At 44.0% G+C, this 19,067-nt stretch overlaps 1 protein-coding gene across 1 annotated transcript in view; it reads right to left on the bottom strand.

The window, feature by feature from the left end:
• LOC118118431 (contactin-associated protein-like 4) overlaps positions 1 to 19,067 on the bottom strand; it is a 72,275-nt gene that overhangs the window by 35,891 nt on the left and 17,317 nt on the right. Inside the window, 6 exon segments of the mRNA XM_035171651.2 lie at positions 55 to 201; positions 287 to 462; positions 5,507 to 5,710; positions 7,711 to 7,858; positions 9,742 to 9,935; positions 15,827 to 15,937. Coding sequence (XP_035027542.2) covers positions 55 to 201; positions 287 to 462; positions 5,507 to 5,710; positions 7,711 to 7,858; positions 9,742 to 9,935; positions 15,827 to 15,937 — 980 coding nt within the window.

Below are 19,067 nucleotides of genomic sequence, written 5' to 3'. Positions count from 1 at the left end.
GTAGTTGTTCTTGTCCATAACAGTAGCTGTGTGTTCACGGCTGAATGAACTCACCATGAGAGTCACCTGCTGGTCGTTGTGTTTCGCTCGTTCTATCAGGTTCAGGCTGTTGTAGATCAGGTTCTCCAGGCAGCCCTGGAAGTTCCTCTTGGGGACAAGTGGTTTCTGAGAGTCGAGGCTCAGCGCCGCTCCGACGCTCAGCTGCACGGAGACAAAAAGATAAGAATTAAATATATCTGCAGTGTAAATATCTACAATCTGTTTCCATAGGTGTGTTTCATCCCACCTGTTCCATGTTCCAGTGGCTGAACTCTGCAGGGATCTGAACCCTCTCGCTGTGTTTGTCCACAGTGAGGTTGAGGTGAGCACTTTGCCTTTCCACTGCCACATGATGCCAGTGCTGGTCGTCTAACAGGCTGCCGAGGGAGGCAAGACGCCGGGGCTCGGGAGAGGAAGTCCCACCTGGAGGGGGGGGGGGGTAAAGGGGGATGAATAAAGAGAAAGAACAGATGTCAGTGACTGACAATCAAAGAGGATGGATGGATGGCAGAAGAAGAAGAGGAGGCAGGAGAGAATGAAGCAGTTTATTGAAAACTAATCACACAGTGAGAAATGGAAATTACAGAGACAGACTCAGACGGTTTTAATCAACACATCAGCAGCGTTTAATTTGCAAAGTCTGAACTCGACGTGAATGAAATGAGACCGAAGCTCATTGGGAAACTGGACGGAACAAACCTATTTCACTTTTTATTTATTATTTTTCAGTCTGTTATTCTGGTTATTTGAAATGCAGGTCTCTCATCATTATGTATAACAGCAGGTAAACCTTGTGAAGATGATTCCTCAGTAATGCGTTGAGATCATTTCTTTAAATGTGGTTCATATGTTCACTTGGATTTGAGAATAAAATGATTAGAATCTGGTGTTTAAAGCTAAAAGTGAATCTAAATGATTACATTTTGCCTCGTGAACACAACAGGTCAGAATTGTAAACACAGATGGACGACATGACGAGAAGCCTCCTGGTGGCTGACTGCACAGCAGGTCATAAAACCTACCTTCTCCATGGGATTTATATAATAGTAACAGTAACTTGAGGCGTACACGGTGATTTTAGTTGGTTATATACTTTGTTTGGTTGTTTTCCACTTTTCTATCTGCTGTTATGGGAGCAGACAGTTTGTTGTTTGTTGTCTCCTCATTGTCTGACCCGCGCCTCTGCTTCCTCCTCACAGAGCGACCCGGTGTCGAGGGAGCGACAGCAGAGTAACAGCGGCGACGCGCACCAGCCTCCATGCTGTGTCTAAATATCTCACTTTTTCTCAGGCTCCCACAGAGAGGAGCACGGCTAGGTCACACTCGCTCGTCTCATTAGGAACTCCCGCGTATCTGCATACACTTGCACCGAGAGCTGAAGACAAATATGTGATGAAGCCTAAACTGAAAAAGTGCAGAAGAAACACAGCGAGACATTATGAATGATAGATGAGCGCCGGTCGGTCCAAATATGTGGATCTATTCCCCCAAAGTACTCGGGAGAGAAACTTTGTGTTTGTGCTGAGAGAGAGGGAAGAGGAGAACGAGCTGAATACAGTCAGTCATTAAAAATGTATCAGATATTCTTCAGGGAGAAACAATGTGAGCTCCAGAGAGACAGACGGAGACAGCCAGGAAGATGATGGACAAATGCATCTTTGATATGTCAGCCAAGTTTGTGAGAGGATGTTCAGTGTGTTCAAAAGATAATTTCCTCCTCACACACACACACACAGAGAGAGAGAGAGTTCAGAAGTGGACCTCAGGAAACACGTTGATTATGAAGAGGGATTTGATCACAGCCCGGACGAATGGAAAGAGACGGTGGAATCGATACGAGAGGAGCGACGGCAAGACGTGAAAACACAAAACATCACTTTGCTGACATTGATTAATGGAAGTGATTTTTGTGTTGATGGAGGAGGAAGAGGCGGAGAGGACTCTATGAGTGAGCGTCACGTTGGATGGAGGATTTCATTACTGCTTGACTGGAAAGAGAAAGTAGGAATCGATACGGGCGGTCCGAGGGTAAACAAATAGAAAATCTGATTATTGATATTAATATATAGAACCATCACTGTTTTTCTGTCTCTGACGGTTTCCTCTCTTCTTGGCAGTGAAGTCGTTTTTCAGATCTACCTCCACTACACGTGTCCAGAGTCAGTTAATAAACACACTGTGAAGGGATTTAACAAAAGGTCTTGAGAGTGATTTGTCGCAGTTTTAAATTTTCTTCACTGACGTTTATTCATGAATATATTTCTTCCTAATTTCTGACACATTTCTGAGCTTCATAACTTTGTTTGTGTTTAATTGTCTCAGCACAGCTCAGACTTTGTTGAGACGTCTCTTGTTATTTCGTTATTCTGACAAACACATAAAAAAACAGGATTGTTATGATTACAATTTTTAATTTAATCAAATAAAATCACCTCTTTAGACTTTTCTGTTAAATTTCCACTCTAAGCATCTGTCATCTATGCCTCTGTTATTATTTCACACGTGAATTTATAATGTTTCCATGAGCGTGTTACATTCTCCTCATGTCCTCGACGCAGCATCACCTCATCACATCCCGTCTGCCGCTCTATTATGCCTGCTCTGAATCGGATGATGGAGAGAGTCGCTCACAGGTCTAATCAGAAACCCGGCCGGTGTAACAGTCTGAGCGAGTCGCTCTCCTGAAGCTCGGTGTCCGTCACGTCCTCCGCACCAAGCAGGAGCTCTGGAATGATTCCAAACCTCGGTCACAGAGTGAAGAGCTCGTTGGAAGTTCTGCTTGCCTCACAAGTTTCCTTTTGTGTTTTCACATCACTCGCTTTCTACCACCCTAGTTGGTGTTACCCTGAGTTCAGGCACAAACTGATTACATTACCAGCCTCACTGTCTATTTCGAACTCTTAATAGACTTAAACCCATTTTTGTTTATCGGCGGCGGGGAACATATTCTGCAAATTAAAAAAACGCTCATTTGTAATTTGAAAAATAGTAATTATCTACAGTGGCTATGATTAAAGTGTCTGCTCCATGCAGAGAGGACGAGTGGCTGACCAAACACCGGTGGAGGATTCAGTCAAAGGGGAAAGAGAAAGCTAAAAATACTCAAAGGAGATCTGCAAACACACTGTCAGATGAAGGGAGCAGGATCGGGAGGCAGTGTTACTCATCCACACACACACACCTTCAAGGATGAGGCTGAAATCTAACATCAATGATCAAAGTAAGTGCTCAACTGACACATCACCTTCTTGTTAAACTTCTGGTTTACTTGGTAACAAGTTAATTAGCAGACAGCAACGTGTCCATGTCTATTTTATACTGATGCATCAAACTGAAGGAACAAGATGAAATAAAGACCAGAGTTCTCTTTGCAGACTCGTGTCAAACACACAGTCCAAGAAATATTCAAACCATAACAAAGACAAAGTAGAATCATAAAGTAATATAGGCTTCTCCCTACAGTGACACACTGAATGGAATTATGTTAACTAGTATTAAAGGAGACACATAAAAGAATAAACCTCTCTTCAAACATGGCCTCTTCATCAAATCTATTCACCAGAGTCACGACTTCCGTCGCATTGAGCCGCAGTTTGAAGTCACCGAGGATGTAATTAACCTAAAAGTGATCCGTCTGTCTGCAGCAGAACTACTCAGACGACTTCCATGACATGTTGTGGAAGGATGGGGCCTGACCCAAGGAAGAACCCCTTCAATTACAGAGGGGATCCATATAAACAGGGGGATGGGGGGGGTATTCACTCTCAGTGCCCTAGTTTCGTATTAAATCCTTTTAAATCTCCTCCTTCCTCTGTCTCTGTCCAATCATTATTCTCAAATCACATGATAACGTGTGAGAAGTTTGACCAAATTCAACTTTACATTGAAAAAACGAGAGTTTAGCCTCATTTAGATACTAGTGAATGTAACGTTTAATTTCTAGTGATTCAGTGTTTACTTTCCAGGTCAGTGTTGCAGCTCCGTTACTCAGAGTTGCCTCATATAGAGAACTGGCTCTGCCCTGGGAAGGAGCGGGGGGGTTAGACCTGGATCTGATGGTGTTAGCAGAGCAGAGTCGACCATGTACGAGCTCAGGGTCGACCCACACAGCAGACGACCTCGATTACACAATCTGTAACCTACAAAACTACACACAGGAAGAGACCAAGCAAATGAAGTCCAAAATAGGAGAAAGGGGATGAAGGACACTGGAGTAAAAACAGAGGATCATGGCCAAGAGATATATGAAGTTATATGTCTCTTAAAAGGGTCTGTGTGTCAGGGACGGAGAGATTGTTAAGAGAGGAGACAGGAATATGAAGAAATCTCCTCTTCTGATATGTAAAAAACAAAGGAATGAAAGATCTGAGGAGACAAACCAAGACAAACAACACTAATTAGAACAGAACGGGTGAAGAAGAGAAGAGCAACCAGTCGTGGGGGAACAAAGAGGGGGCGAGAGGAAGAGGAGCAGCTGAAGATGAAAGAGAAGAGGAGGACATGCTTGTTGTTTCCAGTGTCGATCTGTGGGAGCTGCAGCGGCGCAGCTCCTCTCTCCTCACTTCACTTCAATGGATGGTTTTAATTTCCTCCCTCCGAGCGGCAGCCTCGCTCTCTGATGACTGACGCTGTGCTCTTTTACAAGTTGATACAGCCTTTAAGGTGGAAATGTCTCCACATCAGTTCTCACTCGAAGCACAGGGGGCTGAATGTGTTGTATTAAGACAGTTTGTCGACTTAAGGAGACGGTTTCGTGAAGGTGATCCACACAATTACAGTGATACAGACATTCCAGAGGTGTCGCAGTTCTTTTTAAAGGTGAGGCCCATTTTTTAAAGACTGTGTTCAAGGGAATAGCTGACTTGAAACGTCAAAACATCTCTTTAAACTATTTATTTCTTTAAGGAATGCTGTCATTTATTGGTGAGGTGAAGCAATTTTGCGTGAGAAGAGATGGAGGAGAAAGAGAAGGGATAGAGGATGATGGGTAGAAAGTAAGATAGACGAATAGATGATGGAAGATGAAGGATGCTGAGGTGAAGAGAATATTTTTCAGTCCTGGTTTTAACATCCTAAGTGATCCCATCACGAGAAGACGGATATTTCTACAGCAAAGCAGCTGGGTGTTCAAAACTAATGTAGGTCCAGTCAGTTTTAAACATTTTAATGAAGAGTTGATAACAAACTGTCTATTATATCTAACAGTCTTCAGATAACTCAGATTTGTGTGAAACAACATGTTGAGGATCATATTTGAAGTCTTTTCTTAAGAAAACATGTTTTTCCTCTTCTCATTAGTTTGCATATAATCTTGGTACAATATATTTAGGGAGTCTGTTTCTGTGTCTCCTTGAAAAGTTGGTAATGAGAGTTTTCTTCAAGCTGCTCACTTTATATATATGTCAGTATTTTCAGTATCGGCTTTTGTCAGAGTATATAAGTACAGTGTGTATCTGGTGTGTTGTACCTTGTCTGAGCAGCAGCTGCAGTTTTCCTCTCTCTAACTCCAGACTGAGTCCAAGTCCTCCTTCTCCCGACGCCTGCAGCAATGTCCCAGAATTCCTCAGGGTCTTAAACTTCAGAGAGACGACCTCTTTGGATGTGCGCCTCGCTCCGGGACTCCACCTGTACACGAGGCCGCTGCCGCCGTCGAGAGCCACCACATCAGAGGCTGAAGGAAACAGACCAGATCACAGTGACCTTCAGCCAAATTAAAGACCTTCACAGCGTTCCTGGGATAAAACATTCCCCAAAAAAGGGACGGATGCACAGGTAACGTATGAAAATTACACCTCCAGCATAAAACCTGCTCCCCTGCATCCGGACAGAGATGGTTTTGCTCAGTGTGGAGTTGTGGTTGCAGCAGAAGGTGTGGAGGCCTGACTCTTATTCTGTTTATCACCTTTCAACAATAAATGTCACTTTTAGTGTCGGCTGCTTGCCGGGGATTTGGGCTGAGGATACAGGGCTGAGGTGAGCTGAGGTAAACACTGTGTGTGTGTGTGGACTGTGAAGAATGGACTGCTTACACAGAACTGTTTAAAAAAGAGCAGCAGCAGCAGGAGCTCTGGCGTCAATTTCCCTTTTTCGGCCCGAACAGCTAATTTCTGACTGAATGTTTTTTAATGAACTTGGCAAGTCTTTGACTCGCTCTCGTCAAGACTCGCACTCAGGAGCACCAACACTTCGCTCGCACTAATGCTCTTATTGGATTGTACGGCGCATTTCCTGCTGATTACAGAGCATCGGGGCTGAAGCTCCGGAGCGCTGAGTCATGCTCTGTGCGTGTAGAGCTGAGAAACCTCCCTGCTCCACTAATCTAACTCTGTGTCGTTCTAGAATATTATGTTTTATCTCATTATAATTATCCTGAAACAAGACGGGTCTGCGCTGCCGCAATAAAATTCTCTGTACCGTCGTATCACTGTCAGAGAAATATCATCGCATCACTTTGTTTTCAGTCCAGCAGCTCAGACGTTATTAACCTCTCACGGTTTCTGTTGTTTTCTGGAGCGTTTTGACTTCACTGATATGAAAGGGGAGGACGTGCAACAAAGGGACGGGTCGGAATCGAACCCACTGCCTCACACTTAACATTTAACTTTGAAATGATTGTTAACTCCAGTGTTGGTGCTGTTATGGTCTTAATGGTGTGTTGTTCTGTACGGGACAAACTCAAAATGACTTAAAAGCCTCCTGATTCTATCTGAGCAAAGCATTTTAAGATCATTGTATCACTGAACACTGCACTAACCCCTGTGTGTGTGTGTGTGTGTGTCTGTGTCTGTGTCTGTGTGTGCTGTTTATGTCCTTAAATAACAACACAGGCTATTTAATAAAATCCATCTTTTAAATGTTTCTCCATCGTTCTCCTTCCCGAGGCAGCAAACACAGCAAGAAACACCACAGACACCTTCTCTTTCAGTAAAATATGCCAATCAGGTGATTCCACCTGCTACTGGGAGTCAAGCAGAGTTTTGAATCCTATAAACTTCTTTCTCATAAAACTTTCCAAACTCCACAAGGAGCCACAACACGAGGAGCAGTGACAGGTTTGATCTCTGCTGTTCAGAAACCTGTAGTATTTGTGTTTTTCCTCCACAGCGATGGAGTCAGTGTTGATGTGAACAGCTGCTGTGCACAGTGTGAACCAATCGTCTGATGTTTTGTTTCCCAGGGACGATTTGTCCAGGCTCGTCCTGCCAACGCGTTGAGTGAGAAGAGAAATTAAAATGGAACAAAAGGCGACACAATATGTTTTGTGTGAAAGATAAACACTGGGATATGTGTTGTTGTTTTTTTGTTAATACAATGAGGTGAGAGTGTGAACTGATTGTGAAACATGGAATTATTTCCGAGAGAAGGCTGCCAGGAAGCCTCTGTGGTTTCCTGTGTCCCTGGGAAATCACACAACATATAAGTGGTAAACAGCCTTTCACTTTCATTTGACCCAAATTAAATCTATGGTTGAATATTAAACGTTGCCTCCCTCTTTGTTGTTTGTTCTGTCTGATGGTTCCTGTAAATATTCCTCGCAAACTAAATTTCCCTCGAGGCCGGTGAACAGGTTCAGCCGGTTGTTTGGATGAAATTGGTCAAACCAGCGCCCTGAGATATTTCCCCAGTAAAACCATGCAGAGCATCCAAACCAGTGAGGAAGAGGAGACTCACTATAAGGACACCCGTAGGTCTCCAGCCGCAGCCCGATCCGTCCGTTGGGGTTCCAGCTCAGAGGGATGAGGCGGAGGAAGCGGGCGATCGCCGGCTGCTGCAGCTTGTACTGGACCACACTGTCGGCGTTACTGTTCCCTGGGAAAGACTGAAAACACACACAACTCTTCACAAATGTGCACAACAAAAAAACTAACCCAGCTACAATGATTTAATGCTCAATCAACTGTCTCCTCATGGGGTCAGAGACGCCCTCACTGACTTGTCATGGGGAGCTTCCCTCTGCTTTCACATGTATCTGTGTGTCGCCAGGTGCTTCAGTACGTTTGTTGTGTTCCTCCCTTTACACTGAATTGTCTTTTCGAATATTTGCTGCACATCCCGATGTCGGAATTCTTTCACGTGAAATAGAGACACACTTTCGACTGTTCGGCTTCAGGCGTTTTGTTGTCGTGTCGACCGGAGTTGAGTGTTCAGGGATGTTTATGTTGATTGTAAGCAGGGCAACTATTTCAGTTTAAAGCTCAGGCCCTGATATCTGCCTCATTAAGATGCTGCACATCATCTCAGTTTGTGAGACGTGGGGGATGTAAAAGCATAAAGCTGGACACCTGGTCCCCCCCCAGGTAAGAAACTCTATGTTTGCTTTCAAACAAGATCCAAGCTGCTCTGTATTCCAGCGTGTGAACACTGAACTATGTGTCATCACCACAATGGCTCAGAAACAAGTCCAGCACCGCGTCCCATGACTTAGGGAAGTGCAGCGTCCAGCAGGAGGTGGTGGTGGGGGGGGTGCTGCCTCCCTGCCTCCCGCTGTCTGCTAGTTTCTTCATCATGCAGTTTTTCAGAGGCCATGTTTGTCCTCATGATCAGAGTTGGAGAGAGAACTTAAACGCCCAATAAACTAGACGCACTATTACCGTGTTTGATCTGATCCCAGTGCAGCTGAAACCGACAAGAGGTCAAACGAGGCTGTGGCAGGAATCAATAGTTTACTCTACCGGGAGGATTAAATAGAGAATGACAGGTTTTTACTGGGAAATAAATAGAGCCGGACAGATATGGACTTATACCAATATCAAAAAATATATAGAGCTTGAACATTAAGAAAATGAACATATATATTTTACGTAATATGTCAATTTAAATGCACAACTTTTCTGCTTTTTTCATTTTGTCTGTGAAAAGCTCATATCGCCAAACAATTTTTATCGGCCGAACGATAAATTGTTTTACATCTCTGACATTTTAATGTAAACTAAAATTTGGACCTTTCCAAAGCTGAGACTTTTTCCATCTGTGCAATATCTTCTATGTGCAGATATCTCACATCCTGTTAGCACATTCTTTTTTATTATATTTCCTTATGTTATTTGTAGGTTTAGCTATTATTCTATTACTGATGTTCTTATTTTTACTTTCATCACCCTGCTGCTGTAACACAGCTGATTCCCCCGCAGTGGGCGAACCTATTATCTTATGATCTTAATAAAACTTAACAAATAAGCCATATTACAATCATCCCATATCATAGCACTTTAATGACTGTATTATTAGTGGCCATGGTTATAAAGTTTTTACCATCCATGCAGTCGTGTCTGTTTTGTATTCCTTCCTGCTCCTCAGCACCTTCCAGCTGTAGCTACACGACAGCGACGATAACAACTGAGTTTACCTTCTGTTAAAAATCAAACCGTAAAAAGACGGTGGAACAGAACAATAAGACAGAGTCACAGGAAAAGAAAAGCCACCATGGAGCAGAATCTCCTCCGCCTCTCTGTCAGCAGCTTTAGTGTCTGGCAACAAGTCTGCACATTCAGCAGAGCTGCTGCTTCATCGTTTATAAATGAAGCTGTAAACTCATGATGAGTTTATCTGAACAATGTGCACGGAGCCACGTTCGCCGCTGCTGCTCGACGCTACATCACCTTATACGAGTTAAACAGAACAAGGTGTGACGCTGCTCATTGATCCCTGAGGGGAAGTGAACACTAAGAATAAAAGATGTGGCTGGTGTGAGTCGATGCTCACCCCGATGCTGTCCTCCTGTCGGTACTGCTTCCAGTTGTGTCCCGTGTCGCTGAACATCAGCAGGTACGACGTCAGCCAATCGGAGCTGCCGTATCGGCCCTGGGTGGCGACGGCGGTGATCCTGGTCCGCTCCCCGAGGTCGACCTCCAGCCACTGGTACCTGTCTGAGGTGAGAGGGGACCAACCTCCGGCTCCTACACACAGAGAGAGGAGAGAAATGAAATGAGCTCTGAGAGATGCTGAATATGAATTGCATTGCTTGACCTTTCACTCTCAACTAGAAAGGTTCAGTTTGGAAAATGATTGAACGAGGGAAACATCTTTAAATCCATTTTGAAATCAGGAACTTTCCTAAATCTGAATCATGGAGGAATGTTTGTCTTTTCATACCCATTTAAAAAACATACGTTGTGTCATTGTATCTGTGAAATGCAATGTTTAGAAATAAGTATGACAGATATTTAGGAATATAGGAGTCAAAGAATGACTTAATTGAAGATGAGTGAAGTAGCCGTGAAGAGAATAAACCTCAAAACACCTCGTTATCTCTCAAACTACAGGAAGAAGAAAATGCAAACTCTTCAGTTTGTTTTTTATTACTGTGCGTGCGTGCGTGCGTGCGTGTGTGTGTGTGTGTGTGTGTGTGTGTGTGTGTGTGTGTGTGTGTGTGTGTGTGTGTGTGTGTGTGTGTGTGTGTGTTTGTGGTTGCGAGAAATTTGCCTGGACAAATAAATTGCGGTCGACTGAATGGGCTGCTGCACAATAAAGACACTTTAAGCACTGAAAAGTGTGTGTGTGTTTGTGTTTGAGCATGTGTCTAGTGTGTGTGTGTGTGTCTGTTTGTGTGTGTGAGCAGGTCCATGTAGGAAAATGCTTTGTCAGGCCAAAAAGAAGACGCAAAGCTAAAACACCAGATGGACGGATTCAGAGGGAGGAGGCTGCTGCTGACCAGAGTCCCACTGAGCACACACACACACACACACACACACACACACACACACACACACACACACACACACACACACACACACACACACACACACACACACACACACACATTGAACGGAGCTCTAAAACCACCTGACTGCATATAAACCCACAACAAACGCAGATGAAAACATAGCGTCCTTGGTGAGGGTAGTTATCAGAAATTTGACTGAGGCCTTTTTTCCTGCTCCCCAGATGATGAACTCCTTTAACCTGGTCTCACACTAAAACCAAAATATTCAGACACGTTACGATAGAGACTGTGGTGTTTCACTCAAAAAACGTTTTTATGATGTTGTGACCAGAAACATTTTGATCCTTTCCTTGTCTTCTCACATCGACGCCCTGGTTGATGACGTCTCTCCAAACCCTCAGTGTTGTGTTGACAGGGTCGAGGAGAAAAGCTCCGCAGTGAAAATGAATCAGTGTCGGTCTGGTGACGGCTGGAACATGATCTTAAAAGAGCTAAAGGCCAAAGCTAATAAGCACTTGACTAACAGACGTGTCCAGTGACAGGCGAACAGAGGAGCGCCGACACTCTGACATTTACCCGAGGAGCTGTGGAGGAAAAGAGGGAGCGATCAGAGGGAAGCGACTCAGAGATTGGGAGGCGTTACAGAGATTTACTGTGTCCACCCTGTCAGTGTAGCTGAAGCTCATATAACTGAGGTGAACTGATGGCTGACGGTCACAATACCTTTTGTCACGGCTGTCACTTTGAATCACAGAGATCGGCCCATTTGTCTCCTGAGTGTCTGTGGCGCGACCGGACCGAACCACCCACTGGGGAGAGCGCAGGTTAATGGAGGTCACGAGTGTGACATCACTGCTTCCAGGGCCGAGAGGAGGATGAAATGGTCGTTGTAGCCAAATTAATCATGGAACAATGAGACCGTCCCAGTGGGAATGTAAAACCAACTCACCAGGCACCACCTCAGAAACAGTGCTGATGCAGAAATGGTTCTGCTTTGTTTAGTTTGTTTAGAGAAGTAATAAAATTGTTTCACTATGATTGGATGCAGGGTGTCTCGCAGGTCTGGGGATTGAACCAGCAACCTTCCAATCCCAAGTCCATTTCTCTAAACTTCAGGTCATTGGTTTGCTAGGTTTCGGTCATTTAAGGTAGTTCTTATCACACAGATGTTTGTTAAAGTCTCTGATGACATTTCTGCTTAACACCACAATCTCTACTGAACAGACGTCAACAGCCCATGATCGTGGCATCTGGGATATTTATGAATAAGAGAAGACGCGTCCTCCATCTTTATATACAGTTCATGGTGAAGACAGAGGGACAAACTAAAGAGATAAATGTGTTTTTTAAAAAGCTGGCTGAGTGTTTATGTCGTTAACTGTGAAATAACACGAGGTGAAGTAAACCCCCGACAGCCGGGCCGAGCTGCTTCTGGACACTTCACTATGAACAGGGGATGGATGGATAACCAAACAAATGACTATTTCTTCATCAATTATGCACTGATATTCCAGCAGACAGCTAGAGAGAGACAGACAGGTTGACTGAGAGACAGGGAGTTCGACAGGTGGAAAGAAAAGGCCGAGGAGGTCAAAAGAAATTGAAAAGCCGACAGGAAGAGTCAGGCAGCTTACGCAGCCGTAAAGACGTGTAAGAGGCAGAACCGCTATAAGCGCCGGGCCCCGAATGAGCGCTGGCGATTTGCATGAGAATACAAAGTGTGGAGGGTAATTTCAGGAGGCTGATAACATGTCAGTCGGACAGAGCAGCCAACAGGAGGCTAATGGGCTCGGAGCAGCTCTGACAGCAGCAGCAGGCTGGAGAGCACTGCAGGTTCTCTGCTCGTGGAGCAGGGCCAGTTTCCATTCCGCTAAACGTCACAACAACACAGAGAAATATATCTTATGTAAGGTTGAGTACATCTCATTTCATCACATCCAAGATAAATCATCCTGTCAAGATCAACTTATAGATTATAGATTCTACAACTCTGGGAAATGCGCCGACCGACCAACGAACTGGGGTGAAAACATAATCTCAATGTTATTTGGAACTTTTGGCACTTTTTAAGAAACAGTTAAGGGTTCAGAACATTACATTTGGGTTTATTTATTGCATTGAATCATGTGTCCAGGACAATATAGTGAAACTGCCTGAAAGAAAACTTTTGGAAGTGAAACTGATGCTATCTGAAACTGAACTGTTGAAATAGTAGAACATCTTGGAAGATTCTTGATTAACAAGCCGTTCCTACACTCTGTTCAAATTACAGGCTCCAGCTAAACTTTAATTCCACCTTCAAATCTCCGTCCTTTGTAAAAAAGCCTAATGTGGCACAATAATTCCTTTTATGTTCATTTCAATGTAATTGCAGCGGCGTCACTGATAACGGTCAGCGAACAAAGAAAAGGTTTAAACATGGAGGCTGCTATTAACGTTTTGTGAGAGGACCCAGCTCACTGGATTAGTCCTCACCAGCGAAAAGGGAAATTGCACGGCAGAGTGAAACTAATGATTATAACCAAAGTCAGATTGTGCAGAGGACAGGTAGACGGACGGAGGCAGATACAGGAGGAGAGGAAGTGGAGCAACGAAGTTGAGAGAGAGAGCGAGAGGTGGAATTCCATAGAGCAAGATAAAAAAGTGAGAGGGTTAATATGAGCAGAAGAAAAGAAGGGGCCATTGAGGAGCCTGAACGAGTCGAGTCATTCATCCTCCAGCGTCCTGATAAAAGGCCATTCATCTCCAACCACCAGACTATCACGGCTTTTTATTGGCTTCTATTGTCAGACTGGAGCAGTCAGACCTGCACGGGGATCAGCTTCGTCAGGCTGAAGGCTGAAGAACAGAGTTACGCACGTTACAAACTCCTGCTGGGTTTTGTCAAATGTCTACAGGCTATTGAGAGAATAAAAGAGGTCGTGGTTTCCCTCAAAATGCCTTAAATTTAGCAAGAGTATTCAGACAGGGCAAAATATCCTCGGTTGCCGTTTCGTCCCTGGACCTTTACGCTGCCGGCTTTCTGGAGGGTGAAGTCAGGATGTCTGTCCACCACTTTAATCCAGATTGAAAGTTCTCATCAGCTATTTGTTTGTTTTCTATGAGATATTGACATTAATGGCTCCATGGACACACGCTCCATTTCAGTTTTAAAAGAATCCCTGCAGTCAAAACTACTCGACACTGATCGCCAGTAATAGGTCCATTTCCTCGTCAGTCCAACGAAAGAAATCAGCGCACGTACTTTTCTCCCCTGCTGTTTCCTGTCCGTATGATTTTTCTGCAACTAAGCAACCGACTGCAGAGTAAACAACCTGCTTCCTATTTACACCAGCACACACATGCCAAGTGAACACGGACAAAGTTTTTATCTCAAAATGTACTTATTAAATTAAATTCTCATCCAGATGAAGTGGAGATATGCATGGTTTCCAGAGGATAAATCTAAATCACGTTACTGATCCCCTGGCTTCTCCTCTGGTGTGGATATTTGTAAATTTGATTGAAATGAGCCAACAATTGTTCGTTGGGTTTTCATTATAAACTGATTTTCTTGAATTCATGCCCCTCTAAGGATGAGCTGTAAACACCGTGAAGGTTTCATCTACACCATCATCCAGAACGTTATTACCTTGTTGAGATGATTAATGTCCACAACAGTCTCCTCCATTATCCAGCTCCGGAAGCACATCACTATGTTTTATAGAATCTGAAGTGAATAACATGTTAACGTTCACAGCACCTGGATGATTCTTTACATTTCAATAACCACCCGGTCTGAACATGTGTAGAGTCACAGGAGATCCCAGCTACGAGCCCGTCTTATTAAACCCCTTGTAAAGACGCTGTGTAGGTGGTATTCCCAGACTCTGATCAGCTTTGTTCACTCGGTGGGTAAATGAATTGAGAGCAAAGTTGATCCTCAGAGAACCAGAGGAGGCAGAGTGATACGAGCAGCAGCAGCGAGACATGGAAATGAGCGGGAGACGTTCATTTATTCATCGATTTTCTCGGCAAGCAGCTGCGATCGCTCGCTGGGATCCTGCACCGCCAACGCTGCCGAGGAGGAAATGTGACACACACACCTTCTCTTAATCTGCAGACCACGAGATTAGGAGAATATATGAATATTGCAGATGTGCGGTGAATGTTAAGCCACTTCTTGTGCTGATGAATCAAATAAAAATGTAGTTATTGACCATTGTCTATCACATTGAAATACTTTTCTAATAAATGAATCCTCTGTATTATATTAATCCTTTAACCTCAGCTCCTCTGGAGACAGCAAAGTGCAACTCATCAGTAACTGTATTAAATGGGTCAAAAGTCCATTTCCTCTTTCTACAGAACCGCAGTCATGACTCTCACATTACGACTGACCTCTGACCCCCTCACTTCTCAGTACTGACAGAGTGTCATCTTGGTCATGTTGGAAGTAAATGGAATAATTCTACTACACCTAAAGATGATCCTAAATCAGTAAATCTGCATCTTCAAAAGTATCATTCATGCTGTTTCAGGCCTCAGTGAAGACATCTGTCAGATCTGCAAACAAGGGGAGAGACGACTGGCAGCTAAAAAGACTGGAGCTTTAAACTGCAGCGTTCTGCCGGCTCCGCTCTGCTTTAGTTTCCCAGGTGGTGGAAATCACTCCCGTCTCAGCCTCCCAGCTGATTCTGAGTTTAGATGTCAGGATGAAGCAGCGGAGCCCGTTCCCTGCAGGAAGCTCCACAACAAAACATGCTCTTCATTTAGTCAGAGCCTCTCATCAGCATCCAGCACAGGACTCCCTGCTGAGCTCTCATGCTGGACCAGGAAACAAATTCACATTTATCCTTCTGGCATAAACTCTCAATACAAATAGCAGCCAAAGAGAATAAGGGCTGTCTCGTCTCGGGGAAATTATTTTGTCTCCGTCTAATCTAGTCACCAGCGAGTTACCTGTCAGTGAAAAACTTTCCTGTTTGTTGTGTTTTCCTGTTTGTTGTGTTTTCCTGTTTGTTGTGTTTTGTGTTCTCTCCACTGGCAGAGGAGCGATCTGGCTCTGCTTCCTCTCTGCTGTCTCTTTCACACAAACACGTCATCATCATCATCACGTCTCTCTGAGTCAAACCTCCTCCTCACCTTCTCTCCTGTTGAGTTTGGCGAAGCCGGGTGCGTGGCTGCTGGACAGCTGGGAGGAGCTCCTGAAGGAGGACGGCGGCAGATTGGACACCAGCGCGCTGTCACACACGTCTGTTAACCAATAAGAAAGCAGAAAGAAAATCAAACTTGGTTACAGAATCGATTCACAGTTAAATCAATTGTTTTGTGAGTGAAATGTCAAAAATAAAGTACAACAAATGACAATCACAACTCTCCAGAATCCCTTATGACATTTCCATTGTTTTTATCTTTAAGTCAAATCACAATCACACAATTTAGCTGCGATGTTTTCAGGAGTTTATCGTTAAATAAGCCTCCAGAGCTTCTCTGCAGGGGTAAACTCTTCTGCAGCCAAATAAGAAACTGGGCTTGCAGAGATTTCATTCCCACATCTGAGAACGAACACACACGCATGCACGCACACACACACACACTGACGCACACACACTGACGCACACACACTTTAGTATCCTCACAGGAACACCCATTCAGAGTGAAAGAAACTAATTTAAGTGCCACAGAAGTGCAGAAGTGCCACAAAACTAATTCTGAGCGCTGCAGCACCTGGAGGGTCACAGCAGCAGAACAGCAGGAGGAGACTCAGGAGTTATCCGGAAGGAGCATCCTATTCTTTTAGCTTCAGTAAACCGGGGGTGCATTTTGTAAGTCACATTAGTGAAAACAAGTGGGTTGATACGGAAACGTCTCCGCTCTTAGTACGCGAGACAATCGTGAGTCATAAAAGCAAACGGATGGAAGCCTCCAACCTCTTCTGCAGGGTGGAGCTGTTCAGAGATCAACAGTGAAAACCACACTGAGGGTCTCAGACGCAGCAGGAGACGGATTATTCTCCGTCTCTTTCACCCTCAGTGAAAAACTGTTGAATTGTTAAAAAAACACTCGGACAGGAGATCAGTGATGCTGCCAGACGAAAGTCTCTTATCTCCGAATCATCAGAACTCTGCAGGACCAAAGTTTCAGAGTTTTTTAAGTCAGGTTCTCACAGCTTCATGAGACCAAAAGAGCTCCAAAACTGTCTCCAACCCCCTCATCTCGTACATGATGGAAGAGACAACATGGACATTTTCAGCAACTGCTTTTATAGCATAAAATAACATGGTAAGTAATGTTATTGATGATCCGATCTATTGAGATAGAGGAAGGCAGGTTTATGACCTATGCAGCAGCCGGCCAGCAGGGGGTGATTGAGATGTTCTGGCTTCACTTTTGGAGAGCTGTCACTTTGTCCACTTTATATACAGACTTAAACTAAATGTTTCCTGCTGCACCTGTAATGACAGAAACCGGTTTGTAAGATAATGAAAACACCAGAGTCAGAGCGGAGCCTCGTCCCTGAGAAGAAGGTTTAATGTTCCCCAGGTGGAATCAGGTCTCTGAGCTGTAACGGCACCAGATTAAATGACTGAACAGTGTAATAATGTCCAGTTGGATGAATGAACAGTGTAATTCTGCACTGGATGGATGAATGGAAGCTGTGATCATGTGGAGTTGTGGAGATGAACGGTGTTTGGACTGGTTCCTACCGGCTGGATACTGGCGGATCAGAGGAAACCTTCACGTGTTAACACACTTTAATGGTTTACGGATGATCGACTGCAATAAAAGCTTCATACATTACACATGCTGCAATAATTAACAGTAATGGAGCTGGTTTTAATCGGCTTCTCCTCCACGTTCTCCCATGGACATAAAACACGAGTTATTACAACGCTCTTTACTCTTTCTGCAGATATTTCACTTGTTTGTTGAATTTTCATCCCACTGAGGAGAGAGAGTTGAATGTTTGTTCAGTGAGAAGCTCTGTGGTCGGCACAGTGTAATTATATCTCACACAGAAACACACAGAGATCCATGAACATCAGCTCGGTAAATATTCATCATTTTCCTCCGGAGCTGCAAACTTTCACAGTCAAACTGACGCTGCCTCCGTCTGAAGCCTCTCTGGTAATGGATGTTGTTCTCCGCCGCAGAGACAAGAGCCAATTACTGTGATTCACGTCGCGGCCCGATCCCGACCCACCGCTCTGACAACGAGGCTCAGGCTTCGATTACTCTGTCAACACTAATGTTCTTCATCTCAACAACACGAGGTCTTCATCTGCCTCTTCAGCTCCACCACAGCCCCGGGAATTTTTTTTTTTAACTTCTCAAACTTGAGCATGTTAACCCGGGTCTTTAACCAGCTGATTAGACAGATTCCACAACAGCAGTGTTGTTTATCTGCAGCAAAATTAACTGGCATGAAATTAAAAATTAAGCATTTTAGATTTTAATCATTAATAAGGCTTCACAAGCTGAAGTGGGATATCTTGGTATAATTACAGTGTTCAAAGGAGTGTGAAGTTCTGTCCCCATTTAGAGACCAGGGAGCCGGTTTCCTGCCAAATATGGAGGCAACTAAATACAATATATAGACCAGAGGTGTCAGCCTGCCCTCAAAATAATGTTCTTATGTATTTACGCTGCTTTCACTGATGTCTGAAGTATTAATTGACTGAAGTTAACATGAAACAGCCCATTTAAAGGTATAAATCCTCCTCGTTCACACTGAATTCCTTTGTTTTTAAAAAGCCACGACTGTTCAGCGCTGAGTGAGAAACACAGCTTTTAACATCTCATCCAATATGCAGCATCAGTTGATGTAGGTTCACGGTTTCTAACTTTAAAAGTTTCAGATATGCAGAAGGAGAGTTGATAAATATTTAGTTTGCTTATTTAAGGTTTGGTCTTTGTGACACTATCACATTATCCGATGCATTTCCAACAAAGGAGCTGCAGCAGTGGACAGTTTCAGGAAAGTGAACATTAGGAGAATGTAAATGTGGCGACTGTTGCTCAAGCGGTCGAGCTCATTAACTAGAAGGTCGGAGGTTCGATCCCAGCCTCCACCATTCTGCATGCCAAAGTGTCCTTGGGCAAGACACTGAACCCCAAATTGCCCCCGACGGCCTCTCAGGCGGTGTGTGATCGAGAAGGAGCTGCACAGGGATGCAGTGTATAAACGGGAATGGGTGAAAATAAAAATGTACTGAAAAGCACAAGAAAAACACAATATGAATATGAATATTTACCATTTAAACCTTTTCCAGCCATAAGCCAACTTAAAATGATGAACCTGAATATGAGCAGATTATTTCTCCTATAACTGAGTCTAACCTCAGAGGTTCTTGAGCAGGTATCATTAAAAAATCTCTTATAG

This window comes from Hippoglossus stenolepis, chromosome 11 (assembly GCF_022539355.2).
Source record: "Hippoglossus stenolepis isolate QCI-W04-F060 chromosome 11, HSTE1.2, whole genome shotgun sequence".
NCBI lineage: Eukaryota > Metazoa > Chordata > Actinopteri > Pleuronectiformes > Pleuronectidae > Hippoglossus > Hippoglossus stenolepis.
This window is presented reverse-complemented; position numbering and strand designations above follow the sequence as displayed.